This window comes from Phascolarctos cinereus, unplaced genomic scaffold (assembly GCF_003287225.1).
Source record: "Phascolarctos cinereus isolate Bilbo 61053 unplaced genomic scaffold, phaCin_HiC Scaffold_9;HRSCAF=440, whole genome shotgun sequence".
Classification (NCBI taxonomy): Eukaryota; Metazoa; Chordata; class Mammalia; order Diprotodontia; family Phascolarctidae; genus Phascolarctos; species Phascolarctos cinereus.
Window position 1 is genome coordinate 151,153,557 of NW_027556402.1, and position 23,533 is coordinate 151,177,089.

Sequence of the window (23,533 nt, forward strand, 5' to 3'; positions counted from 1 at the left end):
ATAATATCCAAAGAATAAATGATAATAAAATCATGACCCATTGATTTTATGATTATATTCATATTAACATAAAATACCCTTATCTTGTTTTGGCAAAACATGCTAGTGAAACCTGGCAAGAGTATTTTCTAGTCACAATGTTGCATTTCTACTGAATTATGGCAGAAAGAACTAGATAATAGGATCAGTGTATTAGTTATATGCTTCAAATAAAATTCTCAAATATTTGTTCAAAATACATTTTCAACTGCATCAGTCTTTCTCCTTAGTTAACTAATCAGTCTTAGTTAACTCAGATCCCTCAGAATCTATTAGAATGAATTTTTTGTTTAAATTCTTTAGCACAGATGATATTTTAACATATCTCACAGATTAGAGTAATAAAAGGTAGCGAAAAGAAAAACAGCATATTTTAGAAGACCTGAACTGAATGGAGAATCAATGATCAGGAAAACATACACGCACACATATAAACACAGCAATGCAGCACCAATTATTAAGAGCAAGAATTTGAGACTTGAAATTGGTCAACTGTGGTAGAAAATGTAGACCTGCAACCTAATCATTACACCGTCCCCCTTCATTTTGGGTACTTAGATGGTGGGATGGAAACAGTCACATTATCTCTTACACACACCCACTGAGACTCCTGACTTCCATAGTCTCCGTGAGCCCAGTTTGTTAATGCGATTCAGCCAGGGACAGGGCCAATTCCAGGTGGTTGTGGTATGATTAATGACACAGCCAGCCAGCCCAGCCCCGTGCAGAGATGTCTGGATGTGGGGATTTAAGCAAAAGCACAGGGATAGAAAGAACGCCTGTAAACGCTAGCACCAACCACAGTCAGTCTGAACCCATACAGTTGTTCCAGCTGCTGCCACAAGGCTTGCTCGTTCTCATGGCAACCCACGGTTCGGCTGCAAACAAAACTCAGGCTATACCTCTGAAGTTAGGTATTAGCCACCCCAGTTAAAAAAAATGCAAAAAGAAAACAAGCTTGAGGGGTTAAGAGAGAGCGGGAACTATTACTGTCTGTGCAGAAGAAAACAGACCAGGAGCTAAGAGGGTGGGTGGAAGGGAAGGGATGAGAGCGGCATTTGACTGCTGTGTTTCAGGGGAAGAGAGAATTTTTACCATTTTCGGGTTTCTTTTTTTTTTAAATTTTTTTTTTTCAGACCCTTTCATGCCTGGTGCCTGGTGTCATTGCGATCCTCCTGAGGCGGATGGTGCCTGCAGGTCCTCTCCCTCTATAGGCAGTAAGGTGACAGCTACAAAAGCTAATCAACACAGGTTGCATACCAACCATCCCATGGTGCTCTCAGGTGCCCTAGTTATTCAGTTGTGCCTGGGGAAGGTTAAGATCGGCTTGGTCTTCCTCTGCCCAGCTAGATCACATGGGTTTCATCCTGAAGAGAAATTCTGAATGCAAGATGAGTTGGGGAAGAAAATCAGCCAGCCCTGAAGTCGAGCTGGGTTGTCTGGGGACGCGGAGTCAGTGGAAAGGTTGAGGAAAGGGGGTAGTGGGATGTCTCTTTCTCTGGGACAGGGATATTGATCGAACCCCAACCAACTTGGCTCTCTAGATCTGAACCAGAAGGGGCTTTGTTTTTCTTTTCCTTAAGACCCAATCTATTCCAGACACCCAGACTCGTCTCCCTTTCTAGTAAACGAAGCCCCACCCCTCGGAGCCCCTGATTCGCCCAACACTTTTTAAGCTAATTTATGCCAAGGTTTTGCTGATCTTATTGGCCACGCTGGCTCCAGTCCTATGAAGCATCTGATGCTACCTGTTTAGGGGGCGTTTTTACGTCTCACACTCTCCCTTTCTCACGAGGGTACTGCTGAGATGGCAGAATAAGTATTCTGTTCGGGGATTTAAACTAGCTCCCTCAAAATGAGAAGAACAAACTCAATGGATTCTTGGAAAAGTCCTTTTCTTTTTCCTTTATACCTATGGAGTCACTGCGGCGGGGTGAGGTTCCTGCTCCTGTTGCTGATTCTGCGTTTGGGGACTTGGTGAGTACAAGTGGGAGAAACCTTAGCCTATTCCCCGTTTTTTCATGGCTTTGATTGACCATTCTGGGTTCAGTGATGAGCATTTTATGGGCAAATATGTTACACGTTTCCAAATGTGGATATTTTAATGAGATCAGATTACTTAGGAATTTGACTTAGTCTATCTCTCAGCCTAATCATTTTAGTTTTTAAAGTAAAGTGCTACTCAATCTTCTTTTAATGTGTCCACAGTTACCTTTGAAAATAAATATCTGTTGGTATAGTTGCCGAACATGCATGGCTGATATAAAAATGTTCTTAATGATTCTTGATTATAAAAAAGTTTTTTTTCAGAGACCTGTTACACTTTTATTATTCATTTGAGTACTGCTCCTTTACTTACTTCTCCCTTTCTCCTTTCTCATATATATATATATATATATATATATATATATATATATATATATATATATATATATAATTCTTATGACTTAATCTTACTTATTGTCTGTGATATAAGTATTGTAGGGGCTTGTTTAGTCTAGTTTATTTAAACTGTAAGGAAAAAAAAACATTTCCTGTTTGGGCATAAAGCAAGGAACATGTAAGGTTGGCCACTAGTTGTATGTGCCTTATTGAATCAGTTGCAAGAGGAATTTTTCAAATCAATTCATTGAGCACATTCAGGATGATCATATTATTAGTTAATGTTATAATAATCTGATTGTCCTGTAATTGAAAAAAAAGGATTTCAGTTATTTTTCATGGTATATTAGAGTGTATCATCAATAAAGATGATATACAGACACTCATACATATATACATATGCATACATACGTAAATGCCACTTCCTACTCATCTTTTCCCTCAAGGAAAACAGTTTGTCTTTCAGTAAAACTCTCATGTCATTTTGGAAGCATAGTAAAATGAATAGAGATTTCTATTGGATGGCTCAAGAAAAAAAATAAGTGAATGTTTGCTATCAAGATTTTAAACCATTTTTTATATAATACAATTTTGGCTTTTAATAAGTGTCCATTTTACCCAAGAGTATGACCATTCTGCAGTGGAAAGTGTACTTTTACACACTGCACTTTCATCATTGCTAAAATGGAATGTTGTTCAGTGATTTGGGCACCTTAACAGGACAAATTGTTGTCATTCACAGCACATAAGGCACCTGAATTTTTTTCCTTGTAAGAAACAAAATAGTACATCAAATGATTTTGTATCTCTATCCTTATTAAAGTATTCTGATCTGAGTTTATTATCTACATTAAGCATGCTGCTTCCTAAACTCAGAAATAGTACAGATTAAACATTTTTTTTTCAGATAAAAGTCTCATCTCTTAGAGTTCACTTAAAAAAAGAGATATTTGATGAGTTATGGTGATAATTATGAGGAATTAAAGAACAATGATACCAACCCAGATATTTAACTTCATACTATTCATCAAGTATCAATAATATTAGAAGTATGGAGAAAAATCATCCCCAGTGGCTTCCTGAAAGAACAATCTGAATGCTCAGTAGTCAAAAACATTGGCCTTCCTTTCAACGTATTATCCATAATATCAGACAAATAAAACTTTTAATTCATAGCAAAGGCAAAAGGTATAGTTTACCCTTAAATAAATATCTCTTTTTTTCTGATAAAATTGCTCTGACTTTGCCACTTTATTTTTTTTTACTTCCCAGTTTATGCAGTTCAATCCAATGTCATATGCAAGTTTTTTAGAGGCAAAGGACTTAATTTGTGAAATACTGAACAAATTTAACTGTTGACTCAGTGGATACGTGTAATCATTTTTCTGTTGAGAAATTCCTAATTAGTTAATTGAATTTATAAATAAATCTTTAAAGAGAGAACACACTGGGGTTAGATGTAAAGACAGGCAAAGTAGACTGGAGATGTTACTAGTGCATTGAGAAAATGTTGACAGTCTCAATATGCAATTCTATCCGAAAAGATACTTATATCCTCATAACAGTTCTTTTGACCCTGATTTTATGGATAATAGCCTGAGTTGTCCACTTCACTTTGCTTGGGCAGATGTAGTCACAGTGTTACTTAAATATTTTCCTTGTCACTGTAGACAAAATTCAGTGCTGAACACAAATACATACATGTAGGCACTCCTCACAACCACCTCCGCCTTACCTTAGTCTTGCTTTGGGGAAACTTTTCCAAAGCATCTACAAACAGGCCTGTTCATCAAAGTTCTATTCATTAACGTTGATTTCACTTTGAAAGGGAACTATTTTTGGATTTAAGGATTAGAAAGCCATTGTTCCTTGCATCTGACAAGAACTATTGCTTCCTTTATTGCTATCCATTAAGGAGATAGAAAAGGAGTATATTGATTTTAATATTGTTGAATTATGAAACATTCCCCTGCTTTTTTCTTCTCTAATTGTTGGAATTAAGATGAATAAACTGTTTTCTGTGTTCTATTTTCACCATCTATATCAAAAATCTATTATTTCTTGGCAATAACATGTTTGTTTCTTTTAAGTTTCAATTTATCAATTTTTAATGTGAGTTCAACAACTTTTTATTAATGTCAGTTCTTTAACATTGGAGGAGCATTTTGAGAAGCTAATGGAGGAGACATTGGAGTAGCTATTTTAAAAAAAATCATGCTCAGTTCTAGCAGTCCATAATACCATTCATTTTGATATTACCCTAGGGTAAGGAAAGGTCCAAAATGGGAGGAGGGAAGGGATTTAAATCTTCATATAACTGGATGAAAGAAAACTTTATATCTGCTATCCTATAGCCAGAATGAAAATATTTAAATATACTCCTTTGTTTTCAAGTTTAGTATTTGAATAGATTTTATCATTAGTGTTATTGGGAGATGGGGAAGGAATAAACTAATGTTCTCTGATTGCTCTCAAGTTGAATTAATAATAACCAAGATATTTACTTTATTGATAATATTTTATGAAAAAAATAGCCAAATGATGTTTATTGAATGGACATGGTTCTTTAAATCTATATGTTTCTATACTATAATAGAAATAAAATCAATCTCAGAAGAAAATGGATTTGTGTCTTTAGGTGAAGAAGAAATAAATAGAATAGGTAAAGATATACTGAGAACTTCCTGTGTGAACAACTGCACATTTAGGATGATCAAGTCAATGATCATTAATTTGCCTTTCTAGACCTTATCTTCTGAGTGACAGTCAAAGTCTGTAAAAGCAAGCAGGAAGGACCAGCCACAACAACAACAATAATAATAATGATAACAATTTTTGCCAAGTATGAAAGGAAGCTAATGCTTTAACAGATTTTGGAAAAGGAATGTAGTTAAGAATTTAAACAGCTGACCAGAGAAGCAGAAGAAGGAAACAGGGGATAAGGTGGAGAATGCAACTATAGCACATTGTATAAGGAAGTAGGGAAGATGGGAAAAAAAAGATTATAGTTAATTACTTTCATTTAATTTGGAAGACTTTAGTTAATAAATTAAAGTTGTCCCTATTGAGTAGTTACAACTGTGGTCAACTCTTCATAAGCAGTTCTAAAAGTAGTATTTGAGACAAAAAGATAATATAAGTAAAAACTGGTTTTCATTACAACAAATGGTTCTCATTATATTAAAATGTAGTCAAAGTGGTTTTAAGTCTCAGGGAGGATACATGGGGAACATTCATTCTTAAATTTGAGCTATAGATAGAGTACAAGGAATATGTCTTAGATATTAAGCAAAGCAAGAATATATTAGAATGACAGAGAAGATGGTAAAAGATAGCCCTTTCTGTCTCTCCATAATATCACTGTTCTCTGATCCAGCTTCGCCTCACTGAAGTTTTAGATTCTATCCCTGAATCTTCTGGATCAGGTAGGTCAGCTTTTTCACTCCTGTGTACCACTTCTTGCAGGTTCCTTGACATTTCCCTTATTCAGATACAACTCTCCTTTAACCACCTTCCCACATTCTCATACTTGTTATCTTTTATCCCATTAGAATGTAAACTCTTTGAGGGTAGGGAATGTCTTGATTGCTTATATTTGTATCTCTGGCACTTAGCACAATGGCTAATGGAATAAGTGCTCAATGGATTTTGTCTTTCTGTCTAGCTATCTATTTCTATGTCTACCTCTAAGGTAGGGAAAAGGAATAACAGATTGTGACCCTTCACAAGAGAGAAGTGAGTTGTCAAAAAAAAAACACATTTATTGGGGCTTCTTATGATACAGTCATTTATAATTGCTGGTATTTCCCCACGTGGAATTTCCTATCAGTCCTTTCAGTCTTTATTCTTGCTTGGCTAATGGCCTGGGCCAGGAGTCCTTCCACATCTCTTCACTTGGTGGGAAGGGGGAGAGATATGCAAAGAAAAGAGTTGGATGAGGCAGTAAGCCTAAAGTTAAAGTCTGTAAAGGTGATTTGGGGACAGTCTGTTTTTCAGAACTAAAATGAAGGAAAGAAATCCCAAACTCCACAGGAAGATGCCATTATCACAGACTAAGCTAGAGCTACTGAAAACATCCCATGCTACATCATAAAAGGGACCCCGTGAAGACTGTGCTTCTTGCTATCAGAAAACAATGACTGGCAGGGGCTTTGGTATGTGGTGTTGTTATTAGTTTTAATAGTAATTGTTGTTTTCCCTATATTTAGGATTTGCATATAAGATGCTCTCAGGCCAGGATTTAATTTTCTGCCTGAATTAAATGGAATGTCTTGGGCATACGATCATGTGCTTCAAAACATCAGCTTATCACTCTCAGACCAATACCACTGGGCTGATAAGGACATATACACACATTTTCAAAGAACATGATTAAAACTGTAGTAACAGGGGGCTGGCGAGTGGGAGTCCAGCCCTCAAGCAAGTCAGCTATGGAATAAACCTAGTTCCTTTTCAGCAGCCAATAATAAGGCTTTTCTTCACTATGCAGTGAGTGGTTAGGAAACACAGAGCATGCTTATGTTGACTGGTAGCAGGTATAAACGATTGGATGTGCTCTGAAGTTTAAACTCCTATTTGTCAATCCATGATTAACTAGGGACAAACAATCATTCCTAAAAGCCAATTTGACAGCATTCTATAGGGAAGTCTAAACAGTTTGTTTGCTTTTTCTTTACTTTTGAAAATATGTTTAGCCTAATGTCCAGAGAGAGTTACCAGGAAGCACCGAGAAAGCCTGAAACTACCATAGGTGATTGTGTTCTAAATATGAGGAAAGTGGGCAGAAGCAAAGAAGTTTATATTCTTAAAAATGGGCTCAGCTTATTAGCAAAACATAGAAACAAATAAACAAACAAAAAACAAACCAGCACTATAAAATATCTATATTGTAATACTAAGTGCTGTGTTCAGACCATTTCTTCTTCTAAGGATATATATGTTTAAACTTATGAAAACATCTCTATGTAACTGGGCATTCTCTATGTCTGGTACCCTCTCCTTTCTCATCCTCATTTTCTAGTTTCCCTGGTTTTCTTCAAGTCTCAGCTAAAGTGGTATCTTCTGCAAAAAGCCTTTCCTCATGCTCCTTAATCTAATGCTTTCCATCTGTTGAACTCAGTTGGTGGCCATGTGAATGAAGAGAAGAAAATGACAGTAAAAAAATATTGAAGAGGGAGATTCAACAAGACATGGCAACTGATTGAATGTGTGGGATGAAGGAGAGTGAGCAGAGTTGAGGATGACCCTGAGGCTGTATATCTGAGTAACTAGAGATGGTGGTACTATGATCAAAAATAGGGCTGTTCCAAATCATGGACAGTAGGGCACAGGGGTAGAGAATAATTTTTAAAAAAATGAGATCTCTTTTGAACTGAATTTGAGATTTCATTGAGACAAACAGTTTAAAATGTGCAATATTTAGTTTATGATGCATGACAGGAGCTCAAAAGAGAAATAAAGGCTGGATATAGACATTTGGAAGTCATCATTATAGAGACTGTAACTCAGTCCATGATAGCTGGTAAGCTCAGTGAGAGATTATATAGTGATAACAGGACCCAGGATAGAACATTAGGACATCCTCACAAGAAGGGGTTGATCATAAGTAAGGAATAAGTAAAGGAGAGTAAATACTCAGACAGATACCAGGACAACCCACAGTATTAGAGTAGCCTTCATGTCAGAATGATCTTGGTTCAAGTTTTACCACCATTTGCACAAACTGTGTGACCATGGGCATTTCTCGTAGACTATTTAACCTCTCCCAGGCAGTCATCTTAACACTCAACATTACAGTGCACTGGAGAAAACACAGGACTATCAACAGTAACAAAAAACTACCAATTTTATTTATTTATTTTTTGCTAAGGCCCCTCTTTTAGGTCTGAGAGCTTTCTCCTTGATCCTCTGTCTTTGTGTGCTCCCAATCCAAACTAGATAGGGATGTTCTAGTTAAAAATCTCTGCATGTAGTCTGGTGGCTCCAGTTAATATCACTGGAAATATAAAATAGAGCCCCTTTTCTTGATGCCAAGAAGGACACTATACAGTATGGAGCATAGGCTATTCTATTGTTGGATAACTCTGTATGAAATTTGTCCTTATTTATCTAAAATCTGCTTATAATGAACCTTATAATAGGTAACACATTGGATAGAGAGTTAGACTTTGATTCAGGAAGACCTAAGTTTGAATCCTTTATCAGATACTAACTGGGTCACAAGCTCTCCCTGCTTTAGTTTCCTCAATTGTAAAGTGGGGAGGGGGGTGGTTTCACTGGCCCCAAAAGTTACTTCCAGCTTTAAAATTGTAATTTACTTCTATCCACTGGTTCTAACTGATTTCTGGAGAAAACTAGACCCCAGACTCAGCCTGCAAATCAATCAATCAATCAATAAAAAAAATACAATTATTATGCATATATTATGTGTCAGGCACTGTGCTAAGTACTAGGGATCCAAAAAGAGACAAAAGATAGTCTCTGTACTAAAGGAGCTAACAATTAAATATCTGATGATAACTTTCTCATCTGTTACATGTCTTCTCTCATTAGATGTAATAATTTATTTGGGCTTTTTTGCAATTGTCAAAATATCACATTGAATATAAGGAGTCATTCCTTTTATTTCTATAGCAAGGTGCAATTTCCAGAAAACTTTTACATTTAAAAAAATACTCTGCTAAGAACTGAACTCAGAGTAAAATATTACTACTCTCTTTTTTTCTAGATTTTATGCTTCAGATACAGCTAGATTGTAAATAGTGTGAACAATGAATCCCATGAAGTTGTTGCATATATTCAAATTTGTACCATTCAGAAGTTATAATTATAAAAAGTATGGTAATTGGATCCAGCTCAATGGAAATATACAGTGTGAACTTATTCTCACTAATGGAGACCTCACTAGTAATTGCACTAGCTCCTTTAGTATTTGCAGCATATTGTTATTTCATACTGTACTTAAAACACTAGGTCTTATGTTAAGTAGTAACAAATAAGCTTTCTTTCCTTCCCATACTTGTGCAAGAAATTGTATTTTTCCCGTTAAATTTAATTTTAATAGTTTCACCCTGAGAAGATATTTTCAAATCCCAATTTGTCATCCAATATATTTGCTATACTTTCCATATTTGTGTTGTTTGAGGATATAATAAGCACTCAAGTTTGTTATTAAAATTTTCATTGGACAAAACCAATATAGAGGTCTGAGCATTAATCAATCCATTAATCAAACCACTTTACGTATAGCTGTTCAAGCAAGTATAAATCTGCTTAACTGTACAACTATCAAATCCATATTTCTTTACCTACTCCATGGGGCCATCATGAGAATATATATTGGGGCAGCCTAGAAATATTTGGCTTAGGCCATTCTACTGGTATACTAGTCTAAGAATTCTGTAGGGGAAAAAAGGAAATTAGATTGTTTTCATATAACTTATTCTCATTAAATCCATGATGCATCATAATGATCATTGTTTTCCTTTTTAAGTGTTCAGAAATACCTACTTAATTATCTCTTTTGGAATTTTGCCCAGGAACAACCAAAATGATATTTCTAAACTCAGGACTTCCAACTACTTGCACATTTGGAAATGGAGACATCATCTGCCCTTTTCCCATCATCATATTCCTCTTGCCTTCTCCATTATTCCTCCAATATCATCAGTGCTGTTTTTGCTACTACATTAGCACATTCTTACAGTTGAGCCTGAAGATGTAATTTTCATGACCTTGAGATGTGAATGCATTTAAAAGAGCTAGGTACTCTTTCTCTATATCCTTATCCATTATGAACTTTAATTTCTGCTTTGTAGCTGTGTCACAGACCTTAAAGAGAAATTACAAGAAAAATAGACCTTTAGACAGTCTGTGAGTCCCTCTTTCATCTTTTTACACAATATCATCTGCCCCCAAACAATGGGCCAATACCTTTCAATGTTCTTATTTCCAACATAGATTTTAAAAAAATTCATTTGGTTATCCTCAGAATTTTTTCCTTAGCCTCAGTTTCTTTCTGATCATTTTGTGTGTTCCTGACAGCATTCTTTCTATTTGTGTACTCAATTCTATGTGTCCTTGGTTAATGACCTATCAATTTATCTGTTATATGTGTCCTTTAAAAATGTGAAAGCTTTAGAAATGAAGGTAAAATAGCTTGAGATACCTTGTCATTTGGTTTTTCATAAAGATCTCTTGTAATCTGTTTTAAGAATTGTATATTTAGATATCCCCATCTCTCTTTGAACATTTTTCACTTTGAAGTATCAGGTCCAGGTATCATAGGTAATGTTTTTCTGTTGAAAAGTAAAACAAAACAAGAAAAACCTTTTCAAAATCTAACATGTATATCAAAATCTACTTAGTTTTACTTTGGCTATTACAAAACATCAAATATCCCTTGAAATTACATTTTCAAAGTCTTATCTATGGCTTGACATTAATTGATATATGATTAAAAGTCAGTCCACAATGATTTCCTCCACCTCTGTTCTGGTGGTGTTTTTGTTTTATTTTTCTTAGTTCCTTGGTGAAAGGTCATTTTGCAAACTACAATCTCTCTCTCATAAAATAAAAGGGAAAATTACCCTTTTCCACTTTGTTCTTTTAATATCAGCATTCCCAACATAGTTTCAACTGAAGTAAAAGTTTCCATTTCTTTAAATGCACTAAAATGTAGGCCTACTTTGATGCAGTTTGTAAAACCCATCTCTTTTTTTCATTTTGTATTCTCCATATTTTTTTAGCCCTGTAGATATGTGTTTTTATTAAAAAAAAATCTAATATCCCATAAAACAAACTAAAAAAAAAAACTAGTTTCAAAGCTTTTCTCCAGCCTACCTCTGACTTATTAACATCAGAGCTATTATCTGATAGCAATGTACTTGAGAGACCTGGCATACACACAAAAACAATTTTTAGCTTTTTTTTTCTTAATTTTGTGTTCCAAATTATCTCCCCTTCTCCTTACCCTCCTCCCTTATTGAGAAGAAAAGCAATTTGATATTGGTTATATGTGTGCAGTTATGCAAAACATATTTTCATAATAGTCATGTTGTAAAAGAAAACAGACAATAAAACTAAGAAGAATAAACAAGGTAAAAAAAAAAACAGTGTGTCTTAATCTGCATTCAGACTCCATTGGTTCTTTCTCTGGAGGTGAATAGCACTTTTTGTCATGAGTTCTTTGGGATTGTCTTGGCTCATTGTATTTCAGAGAATAGTTAAGTCATTCACTATTGATCATCATTACAATATTGCTGTTACTATGCACAATGTTCTCCTGGTTCTGCTCACTTCACTTTGCATCAGTTCATGTAAGTCTTTCCAGTTTTTGCTGAAATCATTTTGCTCCTCATTTCTTATAGCACAATAATGTTCTATCACAATAGTATGCCACAATTTGTTCAGCCATTCCTCAACTGATGAGCATCCTCTTGATTTCCAGTTCTTTGCTACCACAAAAAGAGCTGCTATAAATACCGTTGTACATAAAGGTCCTTTTCCATTTATTATCTCTTAACGATACAGACTTGGTAGTGATATCATTGGATCAAAGATTGTGCCCAGTTTTATAGTGTTTTAGACATATTTCCAAATAATCTCTCCAGAATGGTTGTAAAAGTTCACAACTCCACCAACAGTGCAGTGGTGTCACAGTTTTCCCACATCCCCTCCAACATTTGTCATTTTTCTTTTCTGTTATTTTAGCCAATCTGATAGGTATGAGGTGATACATCAGTGTTGTTTTAATTTGTGTTTCTCTAATAGAAACTTAGAGCATTTTTTATTTGAATATAGATAGCTTTGATTTCTTCATCTGAAAACTGTTTGCATCCTTTGTTTATCTTTTGGGGAATGACTTGTATTCTTATAAATTTGACTCAGTTCTCTATATATTTAAAAAATAATGCCCTTACCAGAAAAACTTGCTGTAAAATTTCCCCCAGTTTTCTGCTTTCCTTCTAATGTTCACTGCATTGGTTTTGTTTATGCAAAACCTTTTAAATTTGATTAATGAAAATTATTCATTTTACATCCTGTAATGCACTCTATCTCTTGTTTGGTCTTAAATGCATACATACAACCTTATCCATAGATTGCACAGGTAAACTATTCCATGCTCCCCATCAGTTTATAATATCTATTTCCACAGATATTAATAACTTACTTCTCTTCTAATTTATTCTCACAATTCTGTGATGTATTCAGTGTAAGTTTACTCACTTCCTTTTAACAGATGAAGGAAATGAGATTCAGACAGATTGTTATTTGCCAAAATTCATATAGCTGATAAGTGGTGGATTTGTGACTCAAAAGTATGTCTTTTGGTGTAAAGTCCAGCAGGTTTTCTGCTATATTCATGTGACTTCATTCCCACCTCAATTTTTTAGGGCTGAATTGTCAGATATCATGTGTTCCAATTTAAGTTCTAATCTATAAACTTAAGCTATATTTGATTATTTAAATGCATCAGATGTGGGGCAGCTATGTGGCACAGTGGATAGAGTACCAGCCCTGGGCTTAGGAAGACCTGAGTTCAAATCCAGGCCTTAGACACATAACACTTACTAGCTGTGTGACTCTGGACAAGTCACTTAACCCCAATTGCCTCACCAAAAAAAAAAAAAAAAAAAAGAAAAGAAAAAAGAAAAAAGAAACGCATCAGACTGAAAAAAAGATTTACCTGGTTATCCGGGCCTTTCTTTCCTTTTTCATGTTCTTTTTTTTTTTTTTTTGGCTAGGCAATGGGGTTAAGTGACTTGCCCAGGTCACACAGCTAGTAAGTGTTATGTGTCGGAGGCCAGATTTGAACTCAGATCCTCCTGAATCCAGGGCTGGTGCTCTATCCACTGTTCCACCTAGCTGCCCCTATCATATTCTTCTTTCAACAGAAAAACAAAGTTGGAAGGGATATCAGTGGTTATCTATACTTGCACAATATTTCACTATAAAGCATATCCAACAAGTCATCTTTGTAGCTTTGCTTGAAGAACTTTTTTGAGCATCTACTACCTCTCAAAGAAACTAATTTCACTTTTTGGATAGCTTTGGATAGTAAGTTTTGTATTGCTTTCCTTTCCTCTCACCTCCGGAAAAAAAAAAGCAAAAACAAACAGCAAAAGAAAACAACAACAACAACAAAAACAACCTCAACTATTTGCAGGTTCTGCCAGCCTCTTCCATAGCACATATGCAACTGATTCCTCCCTCTTGTTTTGCCTTCTGGAACAGAAGAAGTCTATTCTACCTTTCATGGGAAAGCTTTTAAAATGCTTAGAAGGTTCGTCATTTCCACTAAATATTTTTTTCTGGGATAAACCAGTCCTCCTATTGCATAATTCTGAGGTTCTTCATATCTTAGTTGTCCTCCCCTGGATACCCTCTAGCTCATTAATATCTTTCCTAAATGCAATGTTTACAAACTAAGTTAAGTACTCAGATGTGGTAATAATAGCTAGCTAACATTTATGTAGCACTTTAAGATTTGCAAAGCGCTTTAGAAATATTATCTTATTCATCTTCATAATCATGGGAGATAGGTGCTATTATTGTTTGCATCTTACAGATGAGGAAAGATGCATAGTGAGGCTAAGTAACTTGCTGAAGTCACACACTTAGTGCCTAAAGCCACATTGTTACTCAGTTCTTATCGATTTGAAGTCCAATGCTTTATCCATCAACCATACTAGCTGTCCTATGGTCTGATCAGTACAGAATAGAGCAGGATTTTGTTAGCTTTTCTAGGTGCCATATCACAACGTTAACTTCCATATGACTTGCACTGAAACCTCAAGATAATCTTTTTCACTAAAAGACTGATGATGCCCAGCTATTGTCTACATAATCTATTCCCCTCCATGCACCTGTTGCTATACATACTTTAGCTTCCAAAATTGGGTAAATTCATGGAAGATAGACCCGGATAAATCCAAAGAGGATATTTGGGGATGTATACTTAATATTTCAAAATGACATCAAAAACAAAGAAAAAAATTCACGTCAGAAATCTGTAGAGAAGAGACGATGAATCTAATCTAAGAGTCTTGATTTTCTCTATTTTATTGTCAAATGTTTCAAAGTCTATACAGAATATTTTCCCTAATATCCTATCATATAAATTGAATGTATTAAGAAAAATCAATTTTTCCCCATTCAATCTTATTCCATTTCATGAAGTCATATTCAATAGAGTTCAGGATTTGCAGTCAGGAGGATCTGAATTCCAATTTGGACTCAGATATACAGTAGCTGTGATCAGACATGTACTGTCTGGACAAGTCAATGAAACCACTGTCTACCAAAGTTTCTTTGTCTGTAAAGTGGACATAATAACAGCAATTAACTCCCAGGATTGTTGTGAGGATAATGTAAGATAATATTTGGAAAATACTTTGCAAACCTTGAAGCTCTCTATAAATACTAGATGTTATAATATGCTTCTTATTGACTCTTTTTGGTGTGTTCTTTATCCTTCAATGCTGCTCTGCCAAAGAGAAAATAATCTTCCTGTAATATTTCCATATTTAATAATAAAGAAAATGTTCACCAATCTTAATGCTACTGGCAATAAATGTTTAAATATTTAATGGTATTTGAGATGTGCTAGGAACCTTATTGATTCACCTTCTTATTAATATTTTAGATGTATCTCCCTTCAATAGTTATTTATCTTCCAAATATAGCTCAAATAATTGATCTACTTTAAATAATTATTATTGTGATTGGGTCTGCAAAGTGGAAGTTACTATACTACCCTAAGCACAGAATTGAAGGAGTAGCTCACAGGAAAGGTTTTAGGACATAAATGGCTATTATAAGTAAACATCAAAAGTTAAACATTCCATTATGTACAAAGCTGAAACACATTTTGAAGTTAATTTAAATATTTGTAACATAGAATTTTGTTAGATTAAAACAAGCTAAACACTTTTTTGAATACCAGACTTTCCTTAGATTTTATATTTAAAAAGCTTAGGGCCTGTGTTTATAAGACTGTTAGAAGGTTGATCAATATCTCAGATCTGTAAATTTTAGGTATAGTTTTTGGCATATCCCAGGGTCAGTGTTATGATTATATTCCTCTGGAGTACCAATGCAATATTTCCACATAGGAGGACAATAGTAATTATCATAATGATTTTTAAAGACATGTTAAATAACAACAATGAACAAATATATTCAGCCCATTTGCTCAGGATGATTGCTTCAACTGATTCAAAGAACTTCAGTAAATCCATGACATAACTGAGCTGCATATTATTTCCACCAGGGCAGATGTAACTTATTCACACATTTTTTAAATCCTCTTCATAATCTCCTCTCCTAAATTCATCTTAGGGTATCTATCTGGGAAATCAAGACAATTTCTTCATGTCCTTTATTATTTCACAGGTATTGGTTTGAGGCTTAGGTTCTCTGTCTATTATCCCTTCTTGTTGTAACAAGATGTCCTGCTTTCTTCTCTGGCTGTACATTTCCCTGATGATGGATATCTTTTGTGACATTTGTTCAAATACTCTTCATAAAATAAAGAGAATTAAAGACTAAGCAAAAATCCTTAGTAGAAATCTGGTTCAACCTATTGGTCAAAGAAATCCTCTCCAAACAGTCCTATATCTTCTACTTTAAGAGCACTGAAAGAAGAGGAATCCATCTCCTTAGTAGGCAACTAATTCCATTTTTGGACAGTTTTAATTCTTACGAATTTTATTTGCCTTTTCCTGACGTCGAGTCTATATTTCCTCATTGCAACTTCCACCCCTTAGTCCTCATTCTTCTGGTTGGGACTCTCAGCCCAGACAGACCAAGTCTAATTTTTCCTTTCACATACTTAAGGCAGCTAATATGTACACCATAAACCTTTATTTTTTCAGACTAAATATACCCAGTTCTTTTATGGACTCAAGACCTTTCACCATCGTGGTTGCCCTCTTCTGTATACACTCTCCAGATTATCAATGTGTTTCTTAAAACACAATGCCCAGAACTTTATTAATCCTCCAGATGAGTTCTGATGAAGTCAAAGTGCAATTGAACTTTCATCCCTGTATTGTTGGAAGTTCTGACTTTCTTAGCATTATACAAGTGATAACTAGCTTTTTAAAATTTCTGCATGATACTTCTGACTAGTATTGAGCTTGGTGTCCACTAAAACCTCAAAATTTTTATAGAACACCTACTATCTATCCACATTCCCCATAACTTATAATTGTGAGGTAGATTTTTCTACTCAAGTGTAAGATTTTACAATTTTCCCTATTAACTTTCACCTTATTAGATTCACCTCGGATGTACCAATGTATAAAGATCCTTTTAGATTCTGTCACTCACTGTATAAGCTATTCTTTCAAGTTTTATATTATAACAACTAGGCCCTTACATGTTTTAGTTGTTGTTTTTTTTTTTAAATGTTAAACATCTCAGGCCAAGCTCTGGACATACCTAACTGAAATTCTTTTGAAAAAAATGACATTGAATACATTAACAATTGCTCTAAGTTCAACCACCCATTCCGTTAGAAGCACATCTCATTATATTATTGTTTAATCAATTATTTTCCATGTTTTTTCATAAGAATAATATGAAATATTTTATTAAAAGTTTTGATCATACCTAAGTAAACTTTTTTGACATTCCCCTCATAATAACTTAACAATTTTCTCAGACCAATCTGTTCTACATGAATCTATAATATATCTTTGCAATTACTGCTTCCCTTTCTAGATTTTTTCAAGTCATCAATTTTTGGTCTAGCCTAGAATTGTCTGAGGAATCAAAATCAAGCTTACTGACCTAGAGTGTTCAGACTCCATTTTCTTCCTTTTAAAAAAATGGAATGTTTGCCCTTTTTCAAACTCTTCTATCTTCCAAAATCTTTCAAATATCATTTAACATTTCTCAGTTCTCTCAGGACTAAGAATTTACCTCCTCTAGCCCAGGTGACTTTAATTCATCTACGTACTTTCATTATTTATTTGTGTATCAATAACCATAGTCATTGATGTTTTGTTATTTCTGGGGGAAAAGTAATGCTACTTTTCAATGTGAAAAAACAAAACAAAACAAAAGAATCTAATAACTTTATCTTTTTTCTATCATCACTTATTCTTCCATGAACCTCATGGGTTATTGTCTGATCTTTCTCTTCCCATTATAATTAAAAACAAACCTTTTATTCTTCTTAGCTTCTTTTGCCAGCTTTGGAGTATTAGCATTCAAGACACTATTTTAACAGGATTGTGTCACAATCCTTTATTCTGGTCCTTGGAATTGCTTCTATAATTTGTGTGTATATACACACATATACATACACACTGTGGGAAAGTGTGGGCAGGATGGAAACAGCAAATTAATATTCCAGCCCATATGTATATTGGCAGTATCTGTCTTGTTGGAAATGAAGGGATTCATTCTATTGGCACTAACAATTTACTTTTTACTTAACCTTATACAGATTGTTGCAGCTGTATCTTGAGGTAATGGATTATATGCCAGTCCAGCTAAGTGTTTGTTTTTGGTGATTGCATTCAAAAGATTGTGCTTTATATCACTCCTTGTATATGATATGCAGGGCAAAAACAATGTACATCCATAGATGTAGATCTAGAAGGGATCTTGGTGGTTATCTAATTCAAGTCTCCCATTTTAGGGAAAAGGAAAGGAAGGCTCAGAGTGGTCCATCAGTTTGCATAATGTCACACTGATTGAAAATGACTACTTTTTGCTGTGGTTGTGTGTAGTTGTTGTGGTATGTGCTTCATTCTCAATGAGGACCATGGCATCAAGAAGATGATGCCATGATTTGCAAGTCATGTGGATTTAAGTGAGGGAGGTTTGTGCAGGAGTGTGACAGTAGAATCAAGGAGAATATAGATTAAAAATAATCTGAAGGTATAGCAGGATCTGATCACAATAGGATTTATTTGTTTCTCTTTTCAGAGTAAGTTAAAATTGGACATGTTTATAGTCTGAGGAGAGAGGACCTGATGTTAAGAGAGAGACTGAAACTGAAATTAGATTGAAATGAACCTAATGCTGGAGCTAAAAAATAATTTTAATCCATGTCTCTCTGACTCCAGGTCCAAATGACTTTTCATTGTACAAACTACACCAGGGGTAGGGAACATAGCAGCTTCGAGGCCACATGTAGCCTTCTAGGTCCTCAAGTAGGGTCCTTTGACTGAATCCAAACTTCACAAACAAATCCCCTTAATAAAAGGATTTGTTCTGTTAGACTTGGACTCAGTTAAAAGCAGCACCTAAGGACCTAGAAAGCCACATATGGCCTTAAGGCCGTAAGTTCCCTACCTCTGTACTACACAGTTGTAGAAATCCCTATTTGTGCTTCAAGTAATTTATAGATGAATTTTAATAATTATACATTAAAATTAACATTTATCTAATTTGATTAATTGTATAATTATTTGATCATTATAGATGAATTTGATTATTGTTAGAGGAAGTAAAGGTAAACATCTTATACTAGCTAATTGGTTATGCATAAAAGTTTAGCCTTGCAGTCAGGAAGACCTAGGTTTAAGTCCTATCTCTAACATGTTTTGATTGTGCTTTATGGGCAAATATTTTTGATCTTTCAAATCTCTTAGCACACTGTTCATGGTTGAAATAACAGATGAGTCATGAATCTACATTAATAGAAGAGAGTTACCACACTGGGAGGTTCACACACCAGTGGAATCACAAGTCTCAAACAAACAAAATAAATCTTATTAGAAAGATAATTATATCATCTTTTTAGTCTCTGACTGGGGAGGGAAAAAGGCATATTTTAAAAATTAAAAAATTCAATTATTTTAAAGAATTCTCACATTGAAAGGAATGAGAGTTTGTCAGTGCAGCACTCTTAGTGCAGGTTTGATTTTCGTATGAAATGGGGCACTCATAAATCATTGCATATTTACAAGGGAAAAAACTTTTCCCTAACACTGAAACAACATGCAAAAATCATAAAGAAGATTCTGTTTACTTAGCTTTTCTGGACACAATCCTCCTCATCTCCATATAGCTTATCATAGTATGGTGACATGAGTAGTGCTAGCTACCCCAAAAAGTTGGACAACCCCAGACTTCATGTGACTGTAATTTTTTTTATTCTTTTAGATGACTAGGAAGGAGGCGGGTCAATCTGTCCTATGATAGGATTAATAGGACCTCCCTCCAATATTTTTTTCTACCTCCATTAGATTGTAAGCTTCTTGAGGGTAGAGATGATTTTTTTTTTATTAATTGTATCCCCAGTACTTAGCATAGGGCCAGGCACTTAGTTGGTGCTTAATAGTGTTTACTGGATTAGATTGGACTGAACTGAATTCAGATAAAAACACCTATGTCCTAAAAGTATTTTCATTTTATTTGTTTAGTTAAGTTTAGTTTAGCTTGGTTTTGCTTCAAAATATATGGGCTTTAGGCATACCAGTAAAAATAAAACTAAATTGCAATACATGTCTTATAGTGATTCTTCAGAGTATATCATTGTATCTGAAGTGTTGTTAGGTCACTTTTAAGCTATAGATATTGTATGGTTGTTTTTAAAAAGCCAGAGAAAGCTTTTAGCATTGGCCCAAAGGTAATAAAGTATTAGTAGAATTATTTTGTTTGTATGAACCTTGGGGGAATTCTAATGTCTGCGGAAGAAAATAAATCTGATTTTAAAAATATTGTTTACTACATCCTGACTTGGCATTTGGATGTGGGAAAAGTGGTGATGGGCAATGATAAGAAGATAAACAGCTTTCCTATTTTACACTTATGTAAATGAAGATGAACAGCTAACTTCTTCCAGAAATAGGGGGATACACAAATGTATTTATTTGTAGCAAAAATATTTACTTATCATGTTGAGAAGACCAATTGGTACTATGCTACTTTCTAGAGGAGGGGTTCCTAACATTTTTTCTTTTTGGAGCAAATCACAGACCCCGTAGCAATCTGATGAAGGATAAAATTTTTAAGTAAATAAATAAACCAATTATAATAACATACAATTGTAAAACTAAAGATCTCTATCCCAGAGCTTCCCTCCCTGCCCCCTGCCTCTCGCTCTTTCCACAGCTTATTAATCTAAATTTCCTTGTTTTATGATTCATCCTCAAAGGAGCTTATTAATGAATTTCTTGGTAATATTTGATGAATAACCATATTGTTAATTTCCCTGGACTGGAAATTTACATTTAAAAAAGAACAGCTTGAGGCATGATTTCAGTTTTTCTGACTGATGAATGGAGAGGTGATAGCTAGATGTAGTATAAAGATTTAGTTGCAAAGACATAGATATTTTTGGTACAGAAGACCTATTGGCATTCTGCAGATCATAGCAATTAAATGCTTCTTACCCAACAAAATTAGACTATCACTGATTTTTATTTATTGGATATCAGTTCAGTTTCTGGAGGTATGCTATATACATTGATAACACAGTTGATGTAACCATGTAAAATATTTGTATCTCCACCCCTATATTTTGATAATGGTGAAAATAAATCTCTTGTTGACCCAGTAGTCACAGACCTCAATCAGAATATATGCATGTATATGCATGTGTATATGTATATGTATGTGTATGTGTATATGATAGGAATTGGATCTTTTATTCCATTAGTCTGTATGAGGAAATTCCCTGCAGGTAGGCATCTTTTATTTATATATAAACGTATATGTGTGTATATACATACATACATACATACGCACACACACAGATAATCTATATATCAATCTACATAGATATATCTACCTACATAGATATATCTACATGTATATATCTATATATGTGTGTACATATGCATACATATGTATGTATCTATATATCTATGTATCTATATATATTTATCTATCTATATCTATATAGATATAGATATAGATATATATCTTAAAGTCCTAGAGAGCTGCTTAGAGTGTTGAAAGGTTAATGACTTGCCTTGGTTCACATAAGTGATGTGTGTAAGAGATGGGGCATATAAATATGAATTCAATTAATATATAACTTAGAAATGAATGTGGCACTCCATATAATATAAAGTCATTTTAAAAATCTTTAATGAAAATGAAATAAAGATGTATTTAGTTAGGTGACAATTTTTTTTTCTTGAATTTAGTCAGTTCTAATATGTCTATCCATTTATCTATTTATCTATCTAAAATCAAAAGCTGACATATATGTTTATTTATGTAGAAAATATCAGATTGAAATCCATTCTAACTCCTCATGCCTCATCTTTTTTCTCCAAAAATCAATCCTGCTTTCTCATTGCATTTTAAATCTCTCTCTCTGTCATATCTTCATTCCTTCAGCCTGCAAACAAGCTCAGATCTCTCCTACCCTGGAAACAAACATTGATTAAAACAAACAACCTTAGACCCTGCTACCCTCTCAATCTATTTCCTCTCTCCTTACCTTCAGTATGAATGCCTAAAATAAGAGAAAAACAAAAAATAAACAACTCTCCCCACCCCCAAATATCTATATTTATCATTGACTCCATTTCTTTGGCTTTGATTTATTCTTTAAGCCTTTTCAGTCCAACTTCTAACTTCAACACTTTACTAAAATAACATTACAATGTAATGCTTATTTTTTTTTATTGACAAACAGTGGTCTTTGTCTTGTTTTCATACCTTTTGGCTTCTCTGTGGTGTCTAACACTGAAGAATAGCCCTTGCTTTCTTTCTTGATTCCCTCTCTCCCATTGGATTCCAAGACATGGTACTTTCATGATTTTTCCTGCTTCTAAATCTGTATTTTTTTAGACCTTGTCCCCTTTACATATGAAAGTTCTCCATGTATCTTCTAAACCTCTTTTCTTCTTTCTCTACTTCCTTTGGTGATCTATCAACTTCCACTTCTGTCATTGTGACTTTTACTTAAGTTACTCCAAAATCTTTCTTTCCATCTTAATCTTTGTCTAGAGTTTCAGGATACAAACCTGCCCCTCTCCTGTCTTCTCTATTTTGGCTAATTAATAAAACCATATGGTGATGTTATCAAGGGTTTTAAGTTTGGAAGTATCTTTGGTTTTCCTTTGCCCCTCATCCCATAACTCAATTGATTGCAAATATCCTGTCATTCCTATCTTAGGACTAATGTTCATATGCAGCCCTTCTTTCCAACTCTCATCACACATATGCAGTACCTTTTCTCTTCTCACCTAGACTATTGTAATCACCTCCTAACTGGCCATCCACTCTCTAATATATCCCTGTTCCAATCTACCTTTCACACAGTATCTACCAGAGTATTCTTCCTAATGCACTACCATACTGTTCGTTATTCATTCCTTTATTCCAAAAATATTATTGCCCAGAGAATGAAAGATCAATTCCTCTCATTAACATTCACTGTCTTCCAAAGCCTGCCTCTAATTCACCTGCCCAGCCTTATCTCTTAATATTCTTAGACAATAGAAACTAGCAATTCTGTATCCCCTATTGTCATTCTCACTCTCCCTTCCCCCAACTCTATCTGTTGAAGTGCCTCCTTTTCTTCACACTTCAGATTGGATGTCACTTTCTCTGTGAAACCTTCTTTAACACATCCATCCACATTGGATGAGAATTATCAACCCCTCCACAAATTGACCTTCATATTTTGTCAGTATCTTTCTTTTGTTCTTACCTTATTGTTTCATATCATAGTTGTTTGTGCTGTTTGCTCTCCCCAACCCTTTTTCATTGGATAGTAAACTCTGATAACTCTGTAACTCTGATAACAAGACATTTTTTTTATCTAACTTCATTTTTCTAACACCTAGTATAGTATCTTGAATATAGGTGGGATTAAAAACTTATTGAATGGATGAACCAGTGCATCTGCCTCAATTTATTTTAACCATTAAAATTTTCTTCTGCTTAGGTAATTATGGAAAATAGTTGAGTATAGTAAAACATCCCAGTGAATGATATAAAATATAATTTATTAAAATAATATCAGCAAAGTATATTTTCTAATCTCATGTTTATCTCACTATTTTAAATTAAATTTATCTTTTTCAATTAACATTTATTTTCTGTCCCAATTGTCCTCCATTGGAAAAAAAAAAGAATAAGGAAAAAAAATAAAATATTTGTGATAAAAATGGAGCATTAAGCAAAACAA

General features: G+C 34.3%; 1 protein-coding gene across 1 annotated transcript in view; it reads left to right on the forward strand.

Moving 5' to 3' along the window:
- Window positions 1-1,792: 1,792 nt before the first annotated feature.
- The window catches only part of GABRG1 (gamma-aminobutyric acid type A receptor subunit gamma1), a 101,328-nt gene continuing 79,587 nt past the window's right edge, over window positions 1,793-23,533 (forward strand). Inside the window, exon 1 of the mRNA XM_020990714.2 lies at window positions 1,793-2,016. Within this exon, the coding sequence (XP_020846373.1) occupies window positions 1,895-2,016 (122 nt within the window). The 5' untranslated portion in view covers window positions 1,793-1,894. The remainder of the gene's footprint in view (window positions 2,017-23,533) is intronic.